Source organism: Mustela nigripes, chromosome 3 (assembly GCF_022355385.1).
Source record: "Mustela nigripes isolate SB6536 chromosome 3, MUSNIG.SB6536, whole genome shotgun sequence".
Taxonomy (NCBI): domain Eukaryota; kingdom Metazoa; phylum Chordata; class Mammalia; order Carnivora; family Mustelidae; genus Mustela; species Mustela nigripes.
The window spans coordinates 72,938,147-72,963,360 of NC_081559.1; the positions used below are offsets into that span (position 1 = coordinate 72,938,147).

Genomic DNA, 25,214 nt, shown 5'->3' on the forward strand with positions numbered 1-25,214 from the left:
GCACCGTCATATTCTGCGTGCTCTTTATAGCATGGTTTTCCTGTTGTCAGGACATCATTTGGGTATTTTTTCCATATCAATAAATATATATCAGTCATATTGTCATTTCAGATCATTTCATGGAACCCCCTTAAAAATCACATGTATTAGGTATTTTTTTACTACAACAAAATAATACTTTAGTAAACTATCTGTCCTTGTATCTTTGTATACCAGTCTGATTTCCTTAGGGTAAAGATTTAGCTGTGGGATTGCTGGGTCAATGAGGCATGTTCTTCTTTGTCCAAAGACTTCGTAATAAAATGACTCCTAGAAAGATTATACCTGATTTAATCTTACTCCGGTTATACCTGATTTAATCAAACTCTTTTTGCCCCAGCTGATCCATTTTTGAATCTGATGGTTAAAAAAATCATTATTAGTTTGGTTTTCTTTTCTTTGACTACTTCTGAGGTTGAGGTTGAATGTCTTTTCAAATGTTCTGCATGAGTTGCCTGTTCATGCACTTTGCCTATTTTTCTGTTGGAATGCTATCTTACTGATCTGTGAGTGCTTTTCATCTTCTGTAAAACACAGGCTACTGTTTATTGTATTTGATGAACTGTTTTCTTCTCTGTGCATTTAAAAAGTATTGTAAGATATTACAATTATAATTATTTCATAAGAATTATAAGCAGATCTAGAGACTTAAATGGTGTTAAAGCTCAGAGGTTTTTTTGATACAGTTCTTCCTTTTTGTCTGTTGCCCTTGGAGAGGTAAGCAAATACATTTATGTAAGACTGAGTGGTAGATGTACATTCTCATAAAGTTATACATATGTTGAGACATGCTCTGTGGTTTTTTAAATCTGTTGATCTCTGAACTTTTCTCCAAGCCCGGAACCAGCCCTCCAGCAGGAGCTGAACAACATAGGCATAAGAGGGAGAAACCAAATCCTGTGCTGACATTTTTCTGTTACTGTTGCCTTTGGTCTCCTCAGGAACTTGACATTGTTAATGTGGTTCACTGTTCTTACTATGATCCACGTGATCTCTCCTCCAGGTCCTTCTGCATAAAAAATGGATTGTCTAATGCTGGGCTGTATTTCCATGTATTTTCAGAGTATCCACGTCCTGGAGAGGACTGCTTCCTCCAGCACAGAGCCCTCTGTCAGTCGGCAGTTGCTAGAACCAGAGCCGGTCCCCCTTTCCAAGGTCAGTGATGGGATGTGATGCTTTCTAGGATGGCATGATGCCTGCTCTGGGGCCCACAGGACTATAAACAGGCCTTCCACCTGACTTCCCTTAGGGTAGCTGGGATTCCTCCCATGGGCCTCTGCTGCCACATCTTTCTATCTCCAGTATGTTGACTTTCTCTGCCCGGTGTGAGGGAGGAACAGATTAAAGTATATTTTGCTGGGAATTGCAGGACTACAAAGATCCGAAATACTCTTTAGTTTAAATGAAGAGAAACCATGGTCATTCTCCTGTTGGAGACATGAGCAGCTATTTCTACATCCAGCTAATAAAAAAAAAATCACTGGGTCCAGCAAAAAATCACAGTACTAACAACAGCAGCAAGAGCTACCATGATTGCCTGTGTACTGCATCCCAGGAAAGGTGCCAGGTGCTTAAATACACGATCCCATTGAACAGAACCCTTGCTAACAGCTCCGTGTACTGTAGGTATCTATTACGTTTACAAATATGGAAACCGAGAATGAGGAACTTGCTCAAAGTCTGAAAAAGCTGTTCAGTGGCAGGGCAGGGATTCAGACTTAAGACTATTTCAGTTCTAGCCCCGCTGTAGGTCCAGTAGCACCTGCCTGGAGGGGCTGTTGGACATTCAGAGTCCCAGGCCTTCCTTGCTGTGAGCTCTGAGGAGAACACCGCAGGCTACTGATGAAAACCTCTTTTGTTTAATGGAACCCAGCATTCCCTCCCTTCAGAAGCCTTCTCTTTCTTAGACTGGGAAGACATCTAAATTCATTTGTGTCGCAAACAAATTTTTTATGAAAACTTTTCGTAAAGAAAAGTTGAGGAGATGCTATCCTATTCATCCCTACCCCTTGCTCTACTCCCTGCAGTTTTCTTCTGTGGGCTGCCTCTCCTCTGGAGAAACTCAGAGAATAGAATGCTTGGGGATTTGGAATGCAAATATAAAACTAGCACTTTATTTCCCCAAAAGGACTTTGAAATATTTATCACTGGTTCTTCCACTTCGCTTATCCTATACTAAACAGAATCCTTTAAGGAAAGAACATACTTCATGGTATGGAATATATATGCTTGTGCTCTTTATGTTTGGAAGACATTGCAAGTTATAAAGTTTGTGGTACTGGACGGGAGTAGACTGCAGAACTAAGGAAAGGGGGTTATCAAACTTAAAAAATAATTTAGAGAGAAAGAGAAGATGATCTGATTTCTATTTGAACGGCAAACAGAGAGAATGCCTACCTGGGAACTACAACTAATCATCTCTTTGAAAACATCAGTTCTCTCTTACAGGCAGCTAGCGGAGAGAGAGAAGTAAATACTGAGGCAGTGGGCAAGGCAGCTCACATTTCTTGAGCATCTCCTTTGTCCCAGGCATTGGATCAGTACATACACTCTTTTCCAACATCAGCCTCCTCAACGAAGTGACTACCAATGTTCTTCTCATTTTGCTGCGAAGGAAAACTGAGACTTGGGGCATCACTAAGTTAGCTGTCCAGAGTCAGATAGCCGTGAGGTGTGTGCCAGAAACCAGGATGGTGGGAGATACACGGTGACAGGAGACCTCTGAGATGGACATGCAGAAACAGAAAGGAGAATTGCTGGTATTAAAAGCACAGATCAGGGGGCGCCTGTGTGGCTCAGTGGGTTAAAGCCTCTGCCTTTGGCTCAGGTCATGATCCAACTGGGATTGTGCCCCTTATCGGGCTCTCTGCTCAGCAGGGAGCCTCTTCCTCCTCTCTCTCTGTCTGCCTCTCTGCCTACTTGTGATCTCTGTCTGTCAAATAAAATAAATAATAAAACCTTAAAAAAAAAAAAAAAAAAGCACAGATCAGGAGGAGCTTTCTGTTTGTTGAGCACAGGGAGGCCCTGGGGGACAGCCACCCCTGCAGAGGGCACGGAAGCTGAGGGCATGGAAGCTCTGCACCCCGTGCCGAGAGTTGCCCTCTGTGTCTCTTCCGTCCGGCTCTTCCCGAGTTTTATCCTCGTGTAATAAACTAGCGGTCTAGTACAAGAACAGTAATAAAGAGCAGATGCCCACGAGGCTTTCTCTGGTCCCTCGTCTCCCACCACGTGCACTGCGAGCATCCTTGGCGTCTGACTGTATACTCTGGCTACGTCCGTTTGCACACAGTTCCTGATCCTGGCCGTGCTCTTGCTCTCCTGCAGTGCGGCATGCCTGCTCCTTCTGGAGTCTCTCCTGTGCCTTGCTAAAACTCCTACTTTTTTTTTTTTAACAGATTTTTATTTATTTATTTGACAGAGAGATCACAAGTAGGCGGAGAGGCAGGCAGAGAGAGAGAGAGGAGGAAGCAGGCTCCCTGCGGGGCAGAGAGCCTGATGCGGGACTCGATCCCAGGATCCTGAGATCATGACCTGAGCCAAAGGCAGAGGCTTAACCCACTGAGCCACCCAGGCACCCCAAACTCCTACTCTTCTAAGCCAGGCCCACAGGACTCCTTCTTCAAAGGCTGCTCCTCCCCCCACCATGCATCCTCTGCCCCAGCCTATGGCTGTGCTTACGACATCTCTTACTTTAGCTTACCTTCTGTCTTACATCGGGTCGTCTAGAAGGGGGACTTGGCGTAAGCGGTTTGTGATTTATTGAGGGAGAGCCCTCGGGAGCAAGGAGAAGCGAAGAGGCGAGGGCAGTGCGGGAGGGGTTTGCGCTGGAGATCCCCCTGGACCCTGTTCCCAGGGTGAGCCCTGGAGCATGGATTGGACCACAGATTTGCTCTCATCCTGAGGCAGGGACTTTTTGTTCCCTCGGCTGTTTGTACTCTTGTGTCCTTCAGTAGGTGAGAGTCTTGAGGGAGGGAGAGGCTGAGCTGTAAATGCCGCAGCTGTGGAGGAGGGAGATTCTCGCCCAGGCAACTGGGGCAGGATCTGCTGGCCTGATGGGGGCATCTGGGTCGGGCTCCAAAAGCATCCGCTTCCCGTTATCCTCTGTGGATCCTGCTCTAGGACTGCTGCTCTTGTTGTGGTGGGTTTTGTCTTCATAGGTACCCTATCTCCAGGGGCCTCATGAAATCAGAGGATCCCATCCCTTCCAGGGACCATAGCACCTCACCCTCTCTCAGTCCATTTGCAAGAACACAGGCTTCCTGGGCCCCGGTGGGTGGTGGAACAACACTGAAGTACGCAGTGTCCTGACTCAGGATCTGTTGACCTCCTTTGTTTGGTGTTTCCACCTTCGGCAGCACGTTCCCAGACCACCTGCCCCCCGCTGTCCTGCATCTAGAGAGACTCTGGAGAAAGGAAATGTCTCTGTTGAGCAGACTAGGGGATGTTATCAGATAACTTTCTCTTTTTAGTTATTATTAGATAAAAAGCATATTTCTGGAACAGCAAAAATGTTTGTGTATCTGACTCAAGTCCTGATATGATCACATTAGGGCTTTTGACTCTGTTTCTATTATAAGTAAACCAACGAAAATTGGAGACTTTAAAACAGAAAATTAGGATCAGTTGAAATAACAAAAAAATTCTTCATTTTTCAGAAAGTGATATTAACTTTCTTGAGGTCAACCTAGTCTACTAGGCATAGAGGTGGGTGGTAGTAACTCCTGAGTTGGGCGGTTTCCATATCTTACACACCTTATTTACAGCATTCTCATCAGCATTATAATTGAAATAGGGAGAATGTTGTTTGCTCTGGATTCACCTCCTTGCCTCTTGGTCAGTTTGACAGCTTATTTAACGGTAAGAACTGTATTAGGATTCTTTTCAATTTCCTTTGGCTTTAGTAACATTGGATTAGAGCAAATGGAGTTATTTGTTTGGAGCTACTGCATTTATCTTTAAAAATACATTTTAATTTCTTGCCTTTTCTGTCTCATCCCTTTTTTTCCCTCCTCTGTAGTTAAATTTAAAAAAAACTTATGTGATAGAAATCAGTAGCCATAGCACCATAGCAATAAGTTGGTATTATAGTCTGTGTTTAATTAGAAAAAAATCCAAAAAGCACTATATTTATAAATATTTCCATTTTACAAGTTTTCCAGTGTATTCTTCAACACACACACACACACATACATACCATATATAAATATATATACATATATAAGTATAAAAGATGTATATACACATTCTGTATATACACACACATATCACATATATACCCACATCATACACACACACAGAATAAGTCAAAGATGAATACTAGCCTTCAAATAAGATCTAGCTTAAAATGAAAATGTTGTTCTAGAGATGCTATCCATGGATAGGGCTACTAAAAATAGAAATGTCATTAAATACAGCTGCTATCTAAGAACAGAAAACTCTAATGAATATATTTACACATATAGAGTTTTCTTTAATTACTTGATTATATCAAACTTTTAAAAAGAAATCAGTAGAAAGCTTTCATTTTTATGAAAATTTTAATTTACTTTTCTGGTGGTAGTAGAACCTAGTATTTTCTTTAATTATTCTAACATTCATAAACAATGCTGATTTGTTGAGTTCCAGTTCAGTATTTTAAAATGGGAATACCAGAGCACCCTACTTTGTGCTCTGGACCAGAATGCCACCTGTACTAGTATTGTCCAAAAAAACATGGTATATAGCCTGAAATTGTCTCATCAGAAATATTATTTAAAAACTTACTATATCTAGCAGTGCCCGAGTAGCTCAGTTGATTAAACATCCAACTCGTGAATTTGGCTCAGGTCATGATCTCAGGGACACGAGATCAAGCCCTGCGTGGAGCTCCACACTGGGCATGCAGCCTGCTTGGGATTCTCTCTCTCCATCTCCCTTTACCCCTTCCTCCCTGCACATGCACTGTCTTTCTCTTAAAAAAAAATCAATAAATAAATTGCTGTATCTAATTAACAGTTTTGACCAGCTCAATCACAGTTTCTGACAGTGTCATCTTCAAGTAGAAAATTATTTCTTGGGCTGTGTGTAAGGAGACACTTACAAATACTTTACAGGTTCTTAAGGCTGATAAGTGGATACCAGTAAGTGTGTTTTTGTAAAGTAAATAGTTCATTCACGGGGGACCCCTCACGGATGACCAAGTAGACTAACAAATGGCACTGGTCTCAGATTGGTTTTCTTTGTCCAGTGGAGGGAGCATTTAGAGTTGGATTTGGAAGAACAGGGGGACGATGTTGAGTGAGAGGGCTTTTTATAAGCCAGGAGTGTCTTCTAGGCTTAGTGATGCTAGAATGAAGCAATGTTCGGCTGCATGTCCTAGAAACATAACTTACTGTGAAAAAGCACACCCCCGTTTATACCTACTTGACCTTAAACGGAGATGTGACTTGGCCCTAGGGTAAGGGGTTTTCTGGGAGGGAAACCCCCCCCCAGAAGGGAGGGAAAAAGGAAAAGGGGAATGGTAGGTAACTCTCTCAGCCCCTCCCTTCCCAGCCCCAGGGCCAGCGTCAGTAACTGGTCATGGCACCTGTGCCTCTGGGCCTTGTCAGAGCCTCATGGTTCTTCAGCAGGTTCTGGGCAGTCGCCACCTAGACCTTTGCACCAGCAGGCCCATCGGCCCTGAGGTGGAATGCATCAGCCATTCCTGTTGAAGCCTCTGGTCTGTGGTTGAAGGATGATTCCTAATAGACTGTATCTCTTTGGAAGGCAGTTTCCCAAGTCAGTTTGAGATGGGGCGTTCCTCAGAGAGCCCTGCCCTCCTGATGGCGCTGCACCCAGCTTTCCAAAGCTGAGCCCGCCGAGCAGTTATCCTGAGAGACTGGGCTTCCCTGTGCAGTGGGAGTGGTTGGAGTCGTTGTGTGTGGGGTGTGACCTTGTTGCTCCTGCCTCTTCTGCCCCATTGCATCACATGCCCGAGATCTAGAATATCAGTGATGGTCGGGTCTGCAGTTACTTTGGAGCTGCAAAGGCCCTTAGGAATCACCTGGTCCAGTGATCTGAAAACCTGGAATGCTGCTAGGGGCCACGTATCTAACATGGAGACAGGCCCAAAGGGCACTGTGACAAGCTGACAACTTCCCTCATGGCAGGGCCAGTGCTGCCAGATCTCATAGACTTGAATAAGACACTCAAAATTCAGATTTAAAAAAATATATATTTTATTTATTTACTTATTTGACAGAGAGAGAGCACAAATAGGCAGAGTGGCAGGCAGAGGGAGAAGGAGAAGCAGGCTCCCCACTGAGCAGGGATCCCGATGCAGGGCTTGATCCCCTGACCCCGGGATCATGACCTGAACCAAAAGCAGTTGCTTAACCTACTGAGCCACCCAGGTGCCCCAAAATTCAGATGTTTTTTACATCTGAAATCTTCTGACTTTTAAATGTTGACAACTCATTAAAAAATGTAGACATCATAGACAAACAGAATGCATCTTTAAAAGAAGAAACCATGATTTGGTCTGTTTTTAACAAAGGAGGATGATCATGTAGCCTCTAGGATCCCAGATTTCTGGCCTGAGACCTGGTGCTCTTTCCGTGGGCTCCTAAGCATGCGTGTTTCTCAGGATGCGTGTCTTCAAAAGCATGGACTTCTGGGGGTTGTGGTTAGCAGGGCACGTCCTGTGAGCTCTGAAATGCATGCAGCCCACGGCACCACCTCTAGTCAAGTAGGTAATGGGCCACTCAGAACACTGTGGCCTTTCCATTTTGCACAGAAGGCCGGGACTCTGCACTAATTGAACACTTGTCATCAAAACAGCCTTCCCTTCAACTGTTCAAGTGGCTTGGTGCCCAGAGATGAACTCTCTGGAAAAATGTATTTTAAACCTTCCAAGTGCATGACATCAAAACTCCATTCTGCCCCTAAGTCCAGCGGCCAGCCCTCTCAGATGGGCCTGTGAGCATCCAGGTCTACCTGGAAACTCATTTTAACTTCACTTACCAGCACAACGCTGTGTCGAATGTTAGACTTTGCACCAGGATAGGGATCATACTCCTGGTGCGTCCGGTGTTCCTTCAAAAGCAGCTTCTACTTAAGAGTCCGCTTTGACCGTGTCATCAAACACTGAAAAACATGTGATTTAGTTTTTCTTCTTTTCTCTCAGGAAGCTGACAGCTGGGAAATTATAGAAGGGCTGAAAATAGGCCAAACCAATGTCCAGAGACCAGACAAGCATGAAGGCTTTATGCTGAAGAAAAGAAAATGGCCTTTAAAAGGCTGGCACAAGGTACCATTTTCATCGTATTCACCTTCAGATCGTCTTTGTCCTAGAGAGGATCTTATTTGGTGTCATTAGGTGGAAATCAGAGAGTATGTTTGTATGCATAAAGTAACTGTTACAGCCTTTCTATTTTTTTTTTTTTTTAACTGTATAGGCTTCCTCCTATTCTACCTATTTAAGACTGAGATCTGTAATATTGGTATGCAGAGAAAACATGTTTTACATGATAGTTAATGTCCAGCTTGTACATATACTCTGCTGCTTTTCATTTAGAAATAATATGAATATTAAACAATAATAATATGACTATGTGCTTATTAAAGATATGTTTTTAAATGATGTTTTTAAATGTATACATATGTTCCATTGGATGGATTTTTGTTAGATATTCCACCATGATTGAACCAATTTCTTATTGCTAGACATGGAGGATATGTCTGACTTTTTTACTGTTATGGTGTTGTGATGACCATCCTCCCACACAGATGTCTGTGTAAGTCCTTAGGATGAAGTCTTGGAATGATTGTTACCAGTGCAAACTGGAGATGCTCAGTCACTGATCTTGGAAATCTGTTGACCCCCCTCGGAAGGATGTGGCTTGTTCTTCTCCCCCTGCCCCATATCCTTTCTCCGTCTTCCAGTTTTAATTATGGAGCAAGTATTTGGTACTGCGCTGTTGCAATTACCTGAGTAAGGAGAATACTGTAGTGCTAAGAAGGAGAAAATTGTCCTCCATTTTCAGTATCAGCCCTTCGATAGACCACCAGTACTGTCTCTGAAATCACTGGGTCCTTAGGAAATAGCTTTTTTGCCATTTAAGGGAAAGATTTAAAGTTAATAGATGGAAAATGTTGCCCCCGTCCCCTGACTCTGAGGGTGAAGTAAAAATAGGTCCAAGAGGTTTCTGACTAGTGTTTCTTGTCACTTGTCAGAAGCCTCCTCAGTCTCCCGTGAAGCCATAATATTATCCCAACACCTGGAATTTCTCTCTACCCTTATTCTTCCTTGGATTTTGGCCCCCTGGCCATACTCCTTCCTAGAATCACCTTGTGTTTTTCATGCTGGCCTCATTACTTTGCGGCTCCTCGAATCAGTGGCCCTGCTAATCTCTTCCCCTGTGATCACACAATAGATGATCCTTGCTCACGTTCTTTGATAGGTAGAAATGGAAAAGGAGAAAAAAGAAGTCAAAGAAACCCATGCTCTCTGAATCGCTCATTGATCGCATTCTCAGGTCCACATCTCAGCCAGACTGGCTGTGGTTTAACAGCCACTCTTTCCGGGCCATGCCTTTGAGCACTTTTCTATGTAAATAGTAAGAGGTTCTCACTTGCATTGCCTGTTCTCCTGGGCTCTAATGCCACAGATATTTATTCAAGTAATAGCCTATTTGATAGCCCGAGCCATGGGTGATTGAGTAATGAAGTGTTTTTCAGCTGTGGAAATAATTTCTTCCAAGGCTCACTTATTGCCCTAGAACCTGCGTCGAAGAGGTTTTTCTGACCTTCTCTGAGTTCCGTGCAGAGTAGTACCTGAGCCTGACCGCTTGCCACCGCGGCAGCTAAGTGTTCCCGAATCGCATAAAACCTTCCCAGCAGAGTAATTTTCCAACAATAGAAAGACTCCTTGCATCTGTGGAGACTATAGGAGAGCACTGGACCCCATTGTTCGATTGGGTCCTGAGAGCTGTTCTTTCCCTTGTGAATTGCCCCGGGAAAGGAATTCAGCAGAGGGTTCCTGCGCGTTTGTGAAGCAATGATGGCTAGATTCATTTGGACTGGACCAGGAGCATCTTGGAGGAGACAAAAACTGCCAAAAATCTTTTTCTCTTTTATTTTTTTTGCTCTTAAAGTAACTCAGAAACAATATTTAATATCTTATACTAAAAGTGAAATGTAAGCATTTTGCTAAGTGGAGATGCAAGTATATTGCTAAAGCTCCTTCTAGTTCACCGACTCCCGTACCAGACTTGAGCATTTTCAGGAATTTTCCGTGATATCCAGGGAAATGTAGGAGTTTACATCCAGGGTGAAAAAAAGTCCCTCTGGTGAAGCTCCTCACAGAATCACTGTGACCTCAACTGAGTTCTTCTCATTTCTTACTTTCAAAAACACCCCAGTTTGATTCATTCAGAAAGTCATGGCTGAGGATCTGAGATTCTAGCCCCCCAACCCCCCTCCCTCTGAGGAAAACCATGATGAAAGATTGCATTTCCACTGGATTGTGTGTTTAAAACAACAACAACCACCACCACCACAACAATAAAGCAAAAAACCCAAAACCCTAGTAGGCTGATGAGACGAAATTCAAGCTCAGATTTCCTGACCAGTTAATGTGACCGATGATGACCAGGTGCACTGAATTCAAATACATGAAAATCATCAAACATACCGATTGCTAAATGCCAAACCACATTAGCCGCACACTTGTGACTGTTCTATATGATTCAGAATGCACCCGGTAACGGGCTTGTTTGGTTCTTGCAGCGTTTTTTTGTCCTGGATAATGGAATGTTAAAGTATTCAAAGGCACCACTCGATGTAAGTAGCACGCAGGACATGTTTCAAAGATGGTTTTAAAGTGAGTAAACACCACCGTTGTGCAAGCCTTGTGACGTAGTTCCCAGCTTTGTGCATTTGTGTGCCTGTCAGATGTAACAAGCTCCCAGACTTCCATGTTCCAGGCAAGGTGTGTTTTATGCTTGTGCTCACGCTAGCATAAAAATCTCTAACTGGAGCATGAAGATTTAATTTAACAATTGTCATGGATGTCGTTAAGAACAGAAGGTTAAACCTACATGTGATACACTAACAAAATGACCCCTTCTGTCTTGGAGAGAAAACCCAAATAGATTTTTTTTCCTGCATCTCTCAATAAGCTATGCTTTCTGTGCTTTATTTTGAGATTTAAAGCAACCTTTGTTCTTATCTATATCCTTTTGAAACCGATCTTATGAACTTCATTTCTGTTTCACACATCCTTTTATCTTGGAAATCCTAACTCACTAACATCATTGTAAATTATCTTCTTGAAGTAGTTGTTTGCATGTGAAACTGGAAGATACCGTCCGTCTTGTCAGTGTGGCAGAGGGAAATAAGTCAGGGTTCTGTTTTGTCCCCATCTCCTCCATCGAATCAGCCGCGTGTCCTTGATCGGACAAGGGCAACCAGAGGAAGCACCGACTGCTCTGAGCTCTTAGTCCCAGCTGCCCAGTTCGGCCTCAGCAGCTGGCTTCTGGTTGATTACTTGGGGGATATTCTGGGTTGTAGGTCAAAGATTGACCATAGTTATTTTAGGAACCACTAAACATAGCTTTTTGGGGGATATAAACTATGCAATCTAGAATTATGAAAATTAGCATTGTAAATTATGCCAGAAACCCATAGTCTTGGGGCACCTGGCTGGCTCAGTTGATAGAACATGTGACTCTTGATCTTGGGGTCATGAGTTCAAGCCCCATATTGGGTGTAGAGATTACTAAAAACAAATAAAATTGAAAAAAGGAAAAGAAATAAATAGTCTTGTTTGTTAAAATTGGTGGGAAGTCACAGCAGCTCCAGCTGTTCTCAGATTAAAGACCTAAACCATTTTCTCTTTGTAAAGGAGGTATGGTATTCCATCTCCCATAGATAAGTTAAAGATTCCATTACCCTCGCTTCAGTAAAGAAACACAGAAAGTCATATATCCTTCTAGCCTATTTACTAGTCTTCTGACTTCAGATTCAAAAGGGGAAGGTCCATGGAAGCATCGATGTCGGACTCTCGGTCATGTCAATTAAAAAGAAAGCTCGGAGAATAGACCTTGACACAGAAGAGCACATCTATCATTTGAAGGTAAAGTCACTTTTCAATAGTTTGAGAACAGAGAAGAGTTTGTTTCTCTGCCATTATCAGGGGAATTCACTTGCCTGTGCCAGTGGTAAATTGGAGATTGGTTCCACCCTTACTGTCTCTTCTTGTTCTTTGTTTCAGGTGAAATCCCAGGACTGGTTTGATGCGTGGGTCTCCAAACTCCGCCATCATCGATTGTACCGGCAAAATGAAATTGTCAGGTCACCAAGAGATGCTAGTTTTCACATATTTCCTTCAACCTCCACTGCCGAATCCTCACCAGCTGCTAATGTTTCTGTTGTGGATGGAAAGGTGTGACTCTGTTATATGAAAATCAGCCCAGAAATTGCTTGGGCAATTATGTAGGCACATAACTGGGTCTCATTTGACAAACCGGGAAGAGAAGGTTTATTTTGTCAACTAATCCTCAGGACAACAGTGACACTGGGCATCAGAGTTAATCACAGTTATAGATTAGGTAGAAATGTGGATCACCAAGAGAGTTACCAATTACTTGTCCTTTGTACATATGGACCACATCCTAATTTTATATGACTTTGTTAGGGATATTAGGAAGTAGAGTCAACATTTGGTTAACTGGCCCCTAGAAACTGGTATCTTCCTGGGTAGTAATAAGAAGACCACAAAGTTTTAAAAATGAAACTTGCTTCCTTGTCTGGAGCTGTACTATATTACAAGACCCAGAGAGACACCATTGAATTTCCTCACGAGGTTAGGGTAAATTGGCTAGAGAATGTGACCTTAATACACATAGTGGACTGAATGGCGAGACACTGTGTTAACCATTTGACATTCACTCATGTCTAATCTTTATATAGCCCGAGCTCAGATACAGTTAAAAAAAAAAAATGTTTTCAGAAGTGACATGGCTGTGAAACAGCTGAGCCAGAATCTGAATCCTCATCTCCCTTTTCCAAAATCCGTGCCCTTCCCATTACACCAGGTACCAAATTAAGGGAGGCTGAAGCTGTTCTTTGGGCTACATTAAGAGTTCATTTTTTTATGTGGCTGAAAAGCTAGAGGTGTTCCCTGTTAAAAAACTAAGGTGAAGACAAGAGGTGGGGTGACTACTGTCTCTGCCTCTGATTCAGTAATTAAGTTTTCTGGACCATAGCCGCATTGTGATGACCAGGGGTGTTCCAGCCGCCACTTTGCACCTGCCATTGAGAACACAGACATCTGTGAATAACAGGCCACCATCAGGAGTTGGGTTTAAGAACCTTTCAGTGAAGATTCTGCCCTTCTCTGTTGTCTTACTTATGGATATATGTACTGTATATATTCCAAGTTTCCTTAGCATAACACTGAAAAACCTCATGGAATCTTCAAGATCAGCCAAATCAGATGAAATGAAATACTCTTATATTCACTCTTCAGTATTTCAATGGAAGTTACTTAAGTAATTTTTGTTAAATCCTATTAATTGTATTTCCCAAGGCTCTTAAACCTTACTTCATTCTGGTTATATCCTTGCTAAGGACGGTTCCATCAAGATCATCCTCCTAGGAACAGGGTAGTGGCTTAACCCTACTACTAACCAGTTCTGAAGTGAAAAGGAACCAGGAGGTCAGAGGGTGGGAAATAGGGCACTTACTGAGGGACCCCACATAAGATGACTAAGATCGTCCTCTGGTTTCCCTGGGCCCCTGTATTCTCGCCACAGAATAGAATGAATCCCCGGATTCATCCCAGCTAAACAAGAAATATAGCCCAGATGGATATTTTAAAAATCTGAATGTTTCATCCTTTGGTTCTTCTGCTTCTGTGGGCATCTTGAGCATAGACTGTTGATAAAAGATGTATTATTTTCATCCCTTGTGTTATTTATTAAATAACTTGGGTGATAGCTGAGAATGGAGAACTGAAACCAGTTCCTCTGCACTGTTTGCCTTGGAGTAAGAAAGCCCTTCAACTCTGGTTTTCGTAGAAGGTCTGTTGCTGGAGTTATGAACGACACACTTCCAAGATGGAACTCGGGGCAAGATTTCCATTACGTTTCGCAAGATGCAATAAAGAATGAAGAGAGCTTTTTAATCCCTTGCCTTGCATTTTAAGCATCAAATTATGAGACTCCTGAAGGCTAATTGGTTTGTGGCCCTATGTGGGTAATAAATAAGTCTGGGTTTGCTAAATATGTGTATCATTCGGTTCGTGATGATTTAGAACAGACACGATCAATTACAATTGAATGTGAAAGTCAAATATGGAGTTTTAGAGTTGTTTCAGCTTTTTCAGAAGTAAGCCTCTGCTTTCAACTAAGTGTTCATTGAACTCACTGTATGATCTCTTTACCTCCTGCGACTTTGTATCACATAAAATCCCTTTACTGGAAAGTCTATCAGCTGTGGGTAATAATAATTTGCTGAGACTGCCTTTTTATAGACTACAGTTTTTAAAATGCATTCAAAGCATTGCAGGGTTGCTTGGTGGTGGGTAATGTATTTAGGAATCACATGTGGCTGACGAGGTCTTGAGCTGATGGTAAGGGAACAGAGAGATTTGGGGAAGGAAAGGCCTTCAATCCTGAGTTGAAAGTACAGCATAAGGACCCTATGTCAGTTAAGGCCTGCTGAGCCAGTTAAACTCCTCAAGCTGGTATGCCCTTGGGAGGATGAGCTGTCACATACTTGCTTAAGCCTTGTCCCCTTCCCTGTGTGGTGGAGAGAGCTTAATGAGTGTCACTCCTTATGAATTTGGGCTTCGCTGGGCATGTACAAATTTAGCCTAGAAGCTTCCTTCGGATTTTGAGTGTGCTCTTTCTTCCTCTCTTTTTTGACGTCACTTTGAGGATACCTCAAAAAAATTTTAAAACTCACCTAAATATACAGGTACCTGCTCACCTATACACCCCGCTTTGTTCATTGTAGGTGCCACCAAACAACTTTCCATGGCAGTCTCCTTTGCCGTGCAGCAACAGCCTCCCCGCGACCTGCACGACAGGCCAGAGCAAAGTGGCAGCCTGGTTACAGGACTCGGAAGAAATGGACAGGTGTGCGGAAGGTTAGTCTCTCCCCCGCTGGGCTCCCAGGAGAAGCCGACAAAACCAAAATGAGAACGGTGAATCGCGCGGCCGCTGCACCTTGCCCCCTCCAGCCTCCTTGATGGCCTCCATCTTTCCTTGTTCTTATTTTTCCACACGAGGCCCTGCCCCTTCCTGTGACCCCAGCTTCCCCTACCTGTGCCTTCTCTCCCACTCTCACCCCTGCGATAGCTGCTTCCGCCCTTCCCTGCCCTGAGCCCCCTTCCTCCCTGAAGGCTCACCTCACCGCTTGATCCCTTCTTTTTTCATGAGCTTCCCACTCCCCAGACTTGGGGCAATCCCATGGCCAAGCACAGCCCCCAGAGTGCCCCCATCCGGCTCTCCACGGTTGCCGGGTCCCTTCTCCAGCCGCCTCCTTTGCTGCTTCGTCTTGCCCTTGAACAAGTGTATGGCACCTGTCCTCCACAGTTCCCTGTCACTGGTGTTCCATTCTGCGTCCATTGTTAAATAATCTGAACTCAGACACCATGCCCTCTCCCTGCCATCTCTGAGCCCCTTGCTCTCTAGAAACTTTGCTGCTCCCTTGTAATTCGCCTGAGCATTTTGATCCAAACTGCCACAGACCATATCCATTCTAGGAGACAGTTTTCCTTTGACCTTCAAAACTGAGAGAATAAGAACAGCATAGCAAGGGTTTAATATTGCTACATTGATTTAATTTTTTAAATTATTTTATGAAGTTATGGGCTTAACTGATTTTTATTCAATCTTTTTTTCCTTTATGAAATAATGGTGAAAGTAGATGTTAGAGTACTTTCTTATGTCCTCACTTAGAAATATTGAAATTTTCTGGGGGCTCAGTTGGTTAAGTGTGTGCCTTTGGCTCAGTCGGTTAAGTGTGTGCCTTTGGCTCAGGTCAGGATACCAGGGTCCTGAGGATCGGCCCCTTGTAGGGCTTCCTGCTCAGTGGGGAGCCTGCTTTTCCCTCTCCCTCTGTCCCTGCTTCTATGCTCTCTCTCTCTTTCTCCTGCTCACTTTCTCAAATAAACAAATAAAATTTTTATAAATAAGTGAAAATTGAAAGTGGGCAATACATATTGATCCCAACCACAAAAAATATTCTTTTTCTGCTCTGCGTGTGCATGAACTCAATGTCTTGGCTTGGGCTAAGCAAAATGCCGTAGACATTGAGTTTGCACCCCAAATGAGTTTGCACCCCAAATTCAATCTTTATGTGAAAATATGATATTAAGAGGGATGTTCTAAGCATAAAGCTGCCTTTCCATTAAGAGGGTTTTACCTGAATGTATTCACACAACACACAGACATTCAAGTATATGGGCTTCAGGTTGGGGAAAGAAGCCACTTTCCTAAAATGCTGCGGGTTTTGCCTCAGCTGCCGTTCTCGACAGCTCAGCCTCTCCTCTAACTTTCATCGCCTCGTGCACACTCGCAGCACGGAGCCTGGCCGCCTGCTTTGCTGAGCAGATTTGGAACCACACGTGGGGACGAAATCCATTCTTCTGACCAAAATGAAGAGACATTGGCTCTGATGCCAGGAAAGCCCCTGGCTGGTGGGGGAGCGAGGGAGGCCTTTGTCTTTGTGTGCTTCAGAATGCTCTGTGGCTTGTCCCTTGTGCCTTCTGTCCTGTCTCAGGGGTGCTCCTCCTTCTCCCCATCCTGACTACTCCACCTGTGTCCTCCGTCCTGCCTTCCTGTTTCCTTCAGCATTCAGTGCAATAATTACCCCCTTCTCCTGGGGACAGCCTCTCTCTCTTTCATTCACTTCTGCTCTCTGCCCCTAGCCTCCAGCTTCTCTCCCTAATATGATGTTTGCCCTTCCTGCTCTATGAAGATGGCGTTCTTGGTAGCGGGGTGCCGTCTGATTTCCACTCAGTTCTCAGACCTCTTTCTCTGACCTGCCCTGTGGCCCCTTCTCTAATGAGACTTCTCCCTTAAGCCCCATGAAGTTTTCCCCTTTTTCTTCAGCTTCTTTTTCCTGTTTCACTGGATTCTCCTCTGGTTGCCTTGGCTGTGGAGATGATCAAGGTTGAATCTTCTGCCTTCAGCTTCCGTAACAGTGACTGTAGTCGATTGGGTGCTCCTTACAGACCAGATATTGAACTGACCACTTTACATCCCTGTTTTTATGTAAATCCTCACGGTAGTACACAGGCAGGATTGTGAACCCTATTTTTAAAGACGGGCAACCCGATACTTCGGTGAAATAACTAGCTCATGTTACATAGCACATACTTGGCAGCCTGCCGGGCTAACCCAGGCCAGCTAGATTCTAAGGACTGTGTTCTGCACTTTGGAGATGAGAGGCGTGGTCATAGTTTCAACTGAGAAGATCCGTGTTTTGCTGATACAGTGGTGATGGTGATGGTGATGGCGGGGAGGACGGGGACAGCAGAGGCTCACAGGTACCTGGCCCCATGCGATAGGAACTCTTGCAGGTGTTTTATATGCAGCGACTCATTCAGTCCTCTCAAGGCCATTTTATGGATGAGAGAACGTAGGTACAGGGAAATCCGCTCACCTGACCGAGTTCACACAGCTAGCAACAGTGGCACTGGGGGCCAAGCATGGGCGGTCTGACTCCAGAGCATCGGTTCCATATTCCTCTCAAAAAGGCCGACAGCTCTCTCCATCTCAGCTCCGCATCCAGCCTGGGCTCCGTTCCCACCGCCTCTCCTTGCTGGTGGCCCTGTCTGTCTGTCCTCTCCGGTGTGCCCCCTCCTCGGCCTGTCTGAAGCCAGCCTCTGTCTCCTCCCTGAAATGGCCCCAGCTGCAGGGCTTCCCTGCTTTTGTCATTGCTGCAGTCCTCACCACCCCGAGACCTCGGAGGGTCTTTGATCTCCCCACTGTGTTGTTCATCCGGCCACCACAGAGTTCTGTTATTTCTCCAGAAATACCCGCCCCTTCCCCAGGCCCTCATCTGCCCTTTCTCTCAAGTCTCTGCCTCCTGACTCAGACCCAGCCTCTGGTGGGTCGGCAGCTCCCTGCTGGCACTCCCCCACTCAGTCTCTTGCTCTGCTGCTCTGTCTCTCACAGGTTCATGGGAAATTGCTGCTCTTGACCATGTTTGCAGCTCTGGGCCAGCAGTTAGCAGGACTCAGCCACGAGACATAGGTGTATTATGCCTCCCTACTTTGCAGATGAGGAAGGCAAAATGCGTGCAGGTTAGGGAATGTGCCCAAGATTACACAGCTGCCCTGGGCGAGATGTTTGGCTAACCCCAAAGGCAGCCTTTTGTCCACTACGGACTGCTCCCTCAAGACTGGTATTTCCTTAAATAGCTTTTATGCAAAATTCCTTCACGTGGTTCTCCTTGGGCTCTGTGGCTTGAGCCCAAACTACTTAGCCCGGCACTTAACATATCCACCTTCCAGCTCTCAGGCCCCACCTGCCCTTTCAACCTTGCTTTGTACTGGCCCCACAGAACTTATTTGCTGTTTCCTGAACATCCTTGCATATTCCCTTGTCTGAGCCTTGGCACCCCTCTGACCTTCTCCACTTTTGACTTTTGCTGAATCCTTTCCATCAATCCTCCAGACCCAGAAAAGGTTTCCATGTCTCCTTTACATGTGTCTGATGACTTCAAACCATGCTACCTCTATTTTCCAAACTTCCACGACACTTTTCTTTGGTCTCTCCTGACCGTTTGATAGAGAGTTCCCACGATTGAAGTTTGTATTTCAGAAGCTCATCACGTAGCATCTTCTGGAACTCATAGCGTATCTGATTTACAGTTTTAATATTCAGAGTGGTAAACCATTCATAGATCTGAACTTCTGTCAATCCAGATCTCCTCAAGTATGTAAGGGAATTGCTTGGCTCCCATGGAGACAAAATGTTAAATTAGTATTCTTTATGCCACTATTGAAGATGCATACATAATTGTTTAACATATAGAATGTTTGCATATCTTTACCAGTATATAAATTCCACGAGTCCTACTTGGTTGTGATAGTCCCTGTACTTAGAACTATGCTGGGTATACAGCATCTTCCATCAGCCGTACCTAAATGAAATAATAAATGGTTAACTTTGGCTATACCTTAATTTATTTAACCATTCCACAGTTGGACAACTCGTTTCTTTTTGGAACAAGATAGGGCATGATGGGAAAATAAGTAAATTGCTAAAAAATAAGTAAATTGTTCACTGTTCTAAACTATCTCGGCAGTTTTATTCTTGGCATAGTTTTTCTTTTTTGCACCATTTCTAAAGCTAGATTTCATCTTAATTTGAAGAAATTCTAGAGGTGTTTTTTTTTTTAAAGATATTTTTCTTGCCTTTGGCAAATCTTTATAATCCTTATGCACATCTAGACACTTAGGTGGCAAAATCCTGCCAAGGATTTCATCTCTTCTGCATTTCAAGCAATAGGAGTGGTGGGAACAGGTGTGGCTTCCTTCAAGGGAAGGCCCTAGCAGCATGATCACACGTGGTATGACCCGTACACACAGAACGTCCTCATCTACCATCACAGTTGCCACTCTAAGCCAGGAAGAAGAGAGGTATATGCTCCCATCACTGGGAAACGGGACATCAGTCCTTGTCTCCTGACTCTTAACTTTGGTTTTTTTGCCCTTGAATGAATTCATTTACAACGTTCTCTTTCCATTCTGTTAGGAAAAGGGTGGATATTATTGTGATGGTTTGAAGCCCCGTTTCCAGATTTCTGTGCTAACTTGTGTACACCATTTGTGTATGTTAGTCACACTTATTAGGAAGCGTGAAGGTAATAGTCACTAGATAGAAGTCTCGATGCATGGGTAATGTGAAATAATGTCCCTATTAGCATGGGGCTTATGATACAGTTTTGTTCTTTAAAATGAAAATTAAGAGGTGTCCACAAGGCTCAATGGGCTAAGTGGCTGGCTCTTGATTTCAGCTCAGGTCATGATCTCAGAGACCAAGTATGGAGCCTGCTTAAGATTCTCTCTCTCCCTTTCCCTCCGCCGCCCCCACCCCCGGCCTCAATCATGCACACACCTGCTGTCTCTCTCTAAAATAATAATAATAGGGCACCTGAGTGGCTCAGTTGGTTAAGCGACTGCCTTTGGTTCAGGTCATGATCCTGGAGTCCCGGGATCGAGTCCCACATCAGGCTCCCTGCTTGGCAGGGAGTCTGCTTCTCCCTCTGACCCTCCCTGTTCTCATGCTCTTTCTCTCTCATTCACTCTCTCAAATAAATAAATAAAATCTTTTTTAAGAAGAAATATTTAAAATAATAGTAATGATAATAATAATAAATGCAAATTAAAGGGTAGGCCCTTTCTAACATATCTCCCTTCTTCTCTTCCCTCTAACCCTCCTTTCGGCACTTTCTTTCTTAAGATTTTATTTATTTAGTTGACAAAGAGAGACATAGTGAAAGAGAGAACACAAACAGGGGGAGTGGGAGAGGGAAGAGCAGGCTTCCTGCCTAGCAGGGAGCCTGATGTGGGGCTTGATCCCAGGACTCTGGGATCATGACCTGAGCCAAAGGCAGATGCTTAATGACTGAGCCACCCAGGCGCCCCTTTCTTTCTTTCTTTGCATGACTTTCTTCCCTCCTAACTTTCCTTTCATCCTCTGTATTTTCTACCCTTCTGAGCCACTTGACTTTGTTTTCTTAGGGAAGAGGATGGGGGCTCAGCAGGCCCAAGGGCATGGCCTCCCCTGAAGGTGGAGGGGGTGCTGGCAGGTGCCGTGTTCATTAGTACAGTTTTCCCACCTCCACTGGGTTCCCTCTCTGAAGGAATGGCTACTGGCGGTCAACAGTTCTTGGAAGAACAGAAGTAGTGCTTGAACATCCCACCCGGACTCCATCCCGAGGGCGGGGGGTGGGGGAGGACCTGGGTATGGCCTGGAAATTGCATCTACCCTGTTCTCCACAGAGCATGCAGTGATTGGGAGTCCTGGAAAGATCCTTGTAGCAGTTACTCCTCCATTTTTATATCCAATAAAAAAGTCAAAAATCCCCCAAATGCAATTACCTATGTTATTTGGCCCAGCTTATCTTTAGCCTTATTTCAGGATTGGTTGATTGATTGATTTGAGAGAAAGAGCACGAGCAGGAGGAGGGAGAGAAAGAGAGGTAGAGAGAGAATCCAAAAGCAGACTCCCCGCTGAGCACGGAACCTGACACAGGGCTCAATCCCAGGTCCCTGAGGTCATGACCTGAGCCGAAACCAAGAGTCAGCTCCACTTAACCAACTGAGCCACCCATGAGCCCCTAGCCATATTTAACAGCAATATTTTGCTGCCTATACTGTATCTGTAAAAATTCAGATCCTTGAGAGTTAATGAGAAACAAATGATATAAATGAAATTTTTACCAACTGATCACATATTATAACCACCTTGTTTATATATAATAGATTTATAGGCATGCCCTATTACGTCCCTTTATGAACAGTACACATGCAAAAGTAATCACATAACTACTGGCATGCTCTAAATATTTGATAATTGTTTAATAGAACTAACTCAATGTTCTTGACTATATTTAATTTTCATATACTAAGAATTCATTTTTAAGAGTGGTATTTTATTATAAATAAAGCTAAAAATTAAAAATAAAATTAAAAGCTATTTCTTCATGAAACATTAATTTAAACAGAATGTGTTTCATGCCCGGGTGACTCTGACGCTGTTGGGCCAGGGAATCTGAGAACCTTTGGTTGTGTTTAGTATAACAGCCCTCATAAATTTTTTTTTAACATTTTTTTTTATTAGAGAGAGAGAACATGAAGGGGAGGGGGAAGAGGGAGAGGGAGAAGCAGACTCCCCACTGAGCAGGGAGCTGGATTTGGGGCTCCATCCCAGGACTCCGGCATCATGACCTGAACCGAAGGCAGACATTTAACTGACTGAACCACCCAGGCGCCCCATCCCTCAAAGATTTTTAAAAAAATCATTCATTGCAACATAGTTAGTGATAGAAATCATAGATGAAGTTGTCTGCTTGACTTTGCATTCCATCTTATTTTTCTGAACTTGACTTTGACTCCATCCAAATTCTAGGCATCAACCTTGTAAACTATTGTAGGAGTAGGTAAACTGGCTCCTAAGAATAAAACCATAAAACTGCTGAAGTTCCCTTGAGTGTGGTTTCTATGCGACAAGGGCCCCCTGAATAGGAAAGTGAGAACACACAAGGTCACTGAGATTGTAATAGCTAGCTCTCAGTTTGTAGGTAGGCTTTCAATTCATTTAATAATCAGGGGGGAAGGGGGGGGAGAACTCTAAAAACAGGAATTCAGCTACAATCTTCAGACCACCCTTATAATGTGTTATGGGTCCATTTCTCCTGGAATAACTTAAACTGAAGCAGTTTCCCCCGTTTGGGAGATTTTGTAGTTAATTTTAATTTTGGCTATTGTTTGAAAAAGGTGGGCTTTCTTTGTAGATATGAAATACAGTTTTTCCATAAAATAGATGTTTATTTTGTATTAAAAATACCACTGTTTTTGTTTTACATCATTTGTATACATGTGGTGATATTCATGCTGGACTGTAAAATTCAGGAATTAAAATGTGACCCTGTAATTCTAAAAAAATCACCGTCCTCATCATCATCAATGCTTTTAAGTTTCTAAACCAGAGAAGGGTCTGTTTTGTTTCATTTGCCAGCACCATCATTATATAAGCATGGATCTGCCTAATCATACTTGCCATAATTTGTGTTGTCTTTTGTTACCGTCACTGCCCATCCCTGCCCAGTTCTAACATATTCTTATTTCTGATTTTTCTTAGACCTTGCACACTGCCAGTCAAACCTCGTGGAACTTAGCAAGCTCCTACAAAATTTGGAAATACTTCAGAGAACTCAGTCAGCACCTAACTTTACTGACATGCAGGTAAACATCACCGAGAGGACTTTAAAACATTAATGCAGGATTTTTACTGGATTGTTTTATGAATATATTCAGGTAACATTTAAAGGGAAAGAACTATAGCACAGATTTTTTTATATTCTGGAGTTAGTCTTAATATTTTTGAATTCTTGGTGTTGTTGTGTTAAGGTGTCTATTTTGAAATATTTCACATTTAAGTACAAACTAATAGAAATAAATATCTGAATTATTCTTCCATGTGTGTATTGCATTAGAATTGATAGGTCTGAAGACATAACAAATATATAAAGAGAGAGATTTTGAAGGTATAACTTAGATACTCTCAGAATTACTGCCATCCTTTTTTTTTAAAGATTTGTTTGAGAGGGAGAGCACACATGTGCTAGTTGGGGAGAGGGGCAGAGGTAGAAGGAGAGAAGAGAGAGAGAGAATCCCAAACAGACTCCCTGCTGAGGATAGAGCCTGTCTCCGGGTCTGGATCTCACAACTCTGCGATCATGACCTGAGCTGAAATTGAAAGTCAGCCACTCAACCCACTGAGCCAGCTAGGAGCCCCGCTGCCATCTTTTTATGTAGGGGAAAAAAATGCTAAAAATCTCTTATCCTGCTTTCCTTTTGTAGAGCAGACAAATATATTTTATGATTAAGTTCTTATTTCTACTTTTAATGCCCACTGTACATCACATAGGACTTTTTCTCCTGGCTGGTTTGCTTTAGGGGGCTAACAACTATTCTTTACTAACTGGCTGGGCTCTTTGTCTCTATCTGTATCATGTGTGTTAACCAACTAATACTTTGATGCTTTTAACTATTTGTGTAATGTAGGCTAACTGTGTAGATATTTCAAAGAAAGACAAGCGGGTCACAAGACGATGGAGAACAAAAAGTGTCAGCAAAGATACAAAAATACAACTACAGGTACAGACTTTATGTTTCCTTCATTCATATTTTTGTATGCCTTTAAGATATTAGTCTTTATATATCAGTTTGTGGAGGTTAAGAAGTCTAAAGCGGCTGACCTGCTTTAAAGCCAGTGTTTTACAGACTGAGTTGTAAAATGCTAAAATTATTTGAAAGGGTACATAGTGGGATTTTCATTCTCACCACCTTTGAACTGTTAAAATATAATTTAACCAAAAATTAGCTTAAAAATCAGGCTAAAAATCCAGTGTGTTGTAATGAGCACTCATTTATATGTACTGGCACTCAAAAGAGCCTTTTATGATTAGCTTTGTCCAAAATTTTATGTATCAGTAAAAAGGCATGAGGGCTGCAAAAGATTCAAAGTCAGCAAACTCAGGTTCTTGGCTAATCAACTGTGATTTCCTGGCAGTATAATCCTGTGCGTTTCTGTTAAATTTTCTAGGCTTCCATTTGCTCCTGGGTAACGTGATAGAGTTAATTTAATGATCTCTGAATTCCCTTTCAACTCTAAAATTATATGATTCTTCAAAAATAGATATAATTTGGCCATCAACAATCACTTTTAAAAATCTGAATTATGAAAGTCTTAATGACTCATGACAAATTTACTTGAAATTCATTTTAAATAAGTTATTTTTTGAAATGAGCAGTTTGAAATTTTTAGAGTAGTTTGAAATTTTACATTAGTACATTGCAATGATATGAAATATGGTAAGTACCTGAAACCTCTTATGTCATAAATCATATTACTTTCAGATCTTTAAATAAGAATGTTTACTATTCTGATCCTAGCTATCTGTTATTAAAAAAAAAAATTCTTGCCCTGCACAATCAAAATCAGACTCAGGATTTTGCTTTTCTTTTTATTACACTATAAATCAATTTACATTCTAATACAAAGGAAAAGGAACTCTTTTCCAGAATTCTGCTATAATTTCTGAATAAGTAATAATTCTTTAATTCTGATTGTATTGATGTTCTTTGTGTTGTAATTCTGAATGTGTAAATAACAAACTCTTTGTTGCTTTGCTTTGCTTGCTAACATAATATATTTGAAATAAATTCCATAAGCACTAAAGATTCATGTTTTTCTGGTTAGAATGTCTACATTCTGTGAACACAATTTATAGCATTTCTTCAATAGGTATGTTTTTGTGTGTTCTCTTCAGAACACTGATACCATAGAGACAACTGTTCCAAATGACTTCCCCAGAAATTTACGCAGAAGTGCTTTTGGCAGTTTCATTTTTGGGGGGCATGTGATTGTCTAGCTTTTTGGGGATTTTTAAAATACGATAACTATGGT

General features: G+C 42.8%; 1 protein-coding gene across 12 annotated transcripts in view; it reads left to right on the forward strand.

Annotated features, from left to right (window-relative positions):
* The window catches only part of OSBPL6 (oxysterol binding protein like 6), a 204,188-nt gene that overhangs the window by 133,559 nt on the left and 45,415 nt on the right, over positions 1–25,214 (forward strand). For 8 of the 12 annotated variants that reach the window (XM_059394230.1, XM_059394235.1, XM_059394238.1 and 5 more), the window contains 8 exons: positions 1,102–1,194; positions 8,183–8,305; positions 10,786–10,839; positions 12,020–12,133; positions 12,272–12,442; positions 15,019–15,151; positions 22,884–22,987; positions 23,810–23,902. In XM_059394230.1, the coding sequence (XP_059250213.1) occupies positions 1,102–1,194; positions 8,183–8,305; positions 10,786–10,839; positions 12,020–12,133; positions 12,272–12,442; positions 15,019–15,151; positions 22,884–22,987; positions 23,810–23,902 (885 nt within the window). The remainder of the gene's footprint in view (positions 1–1,101; positions 1,195–8,182; positions 8,306–10,785; positions 10,840–12,019; positions 12,134–12,271; positions 12,443–15,018; positions 15,152–22,883; positions 22,988–23,809; positions 23,903–25,214) is intronic. The other 4 variants (XM_059394236.1, XM_059394239.1, XM_059394240.1 and 1 more) reach the window with 1 other exon arrangement.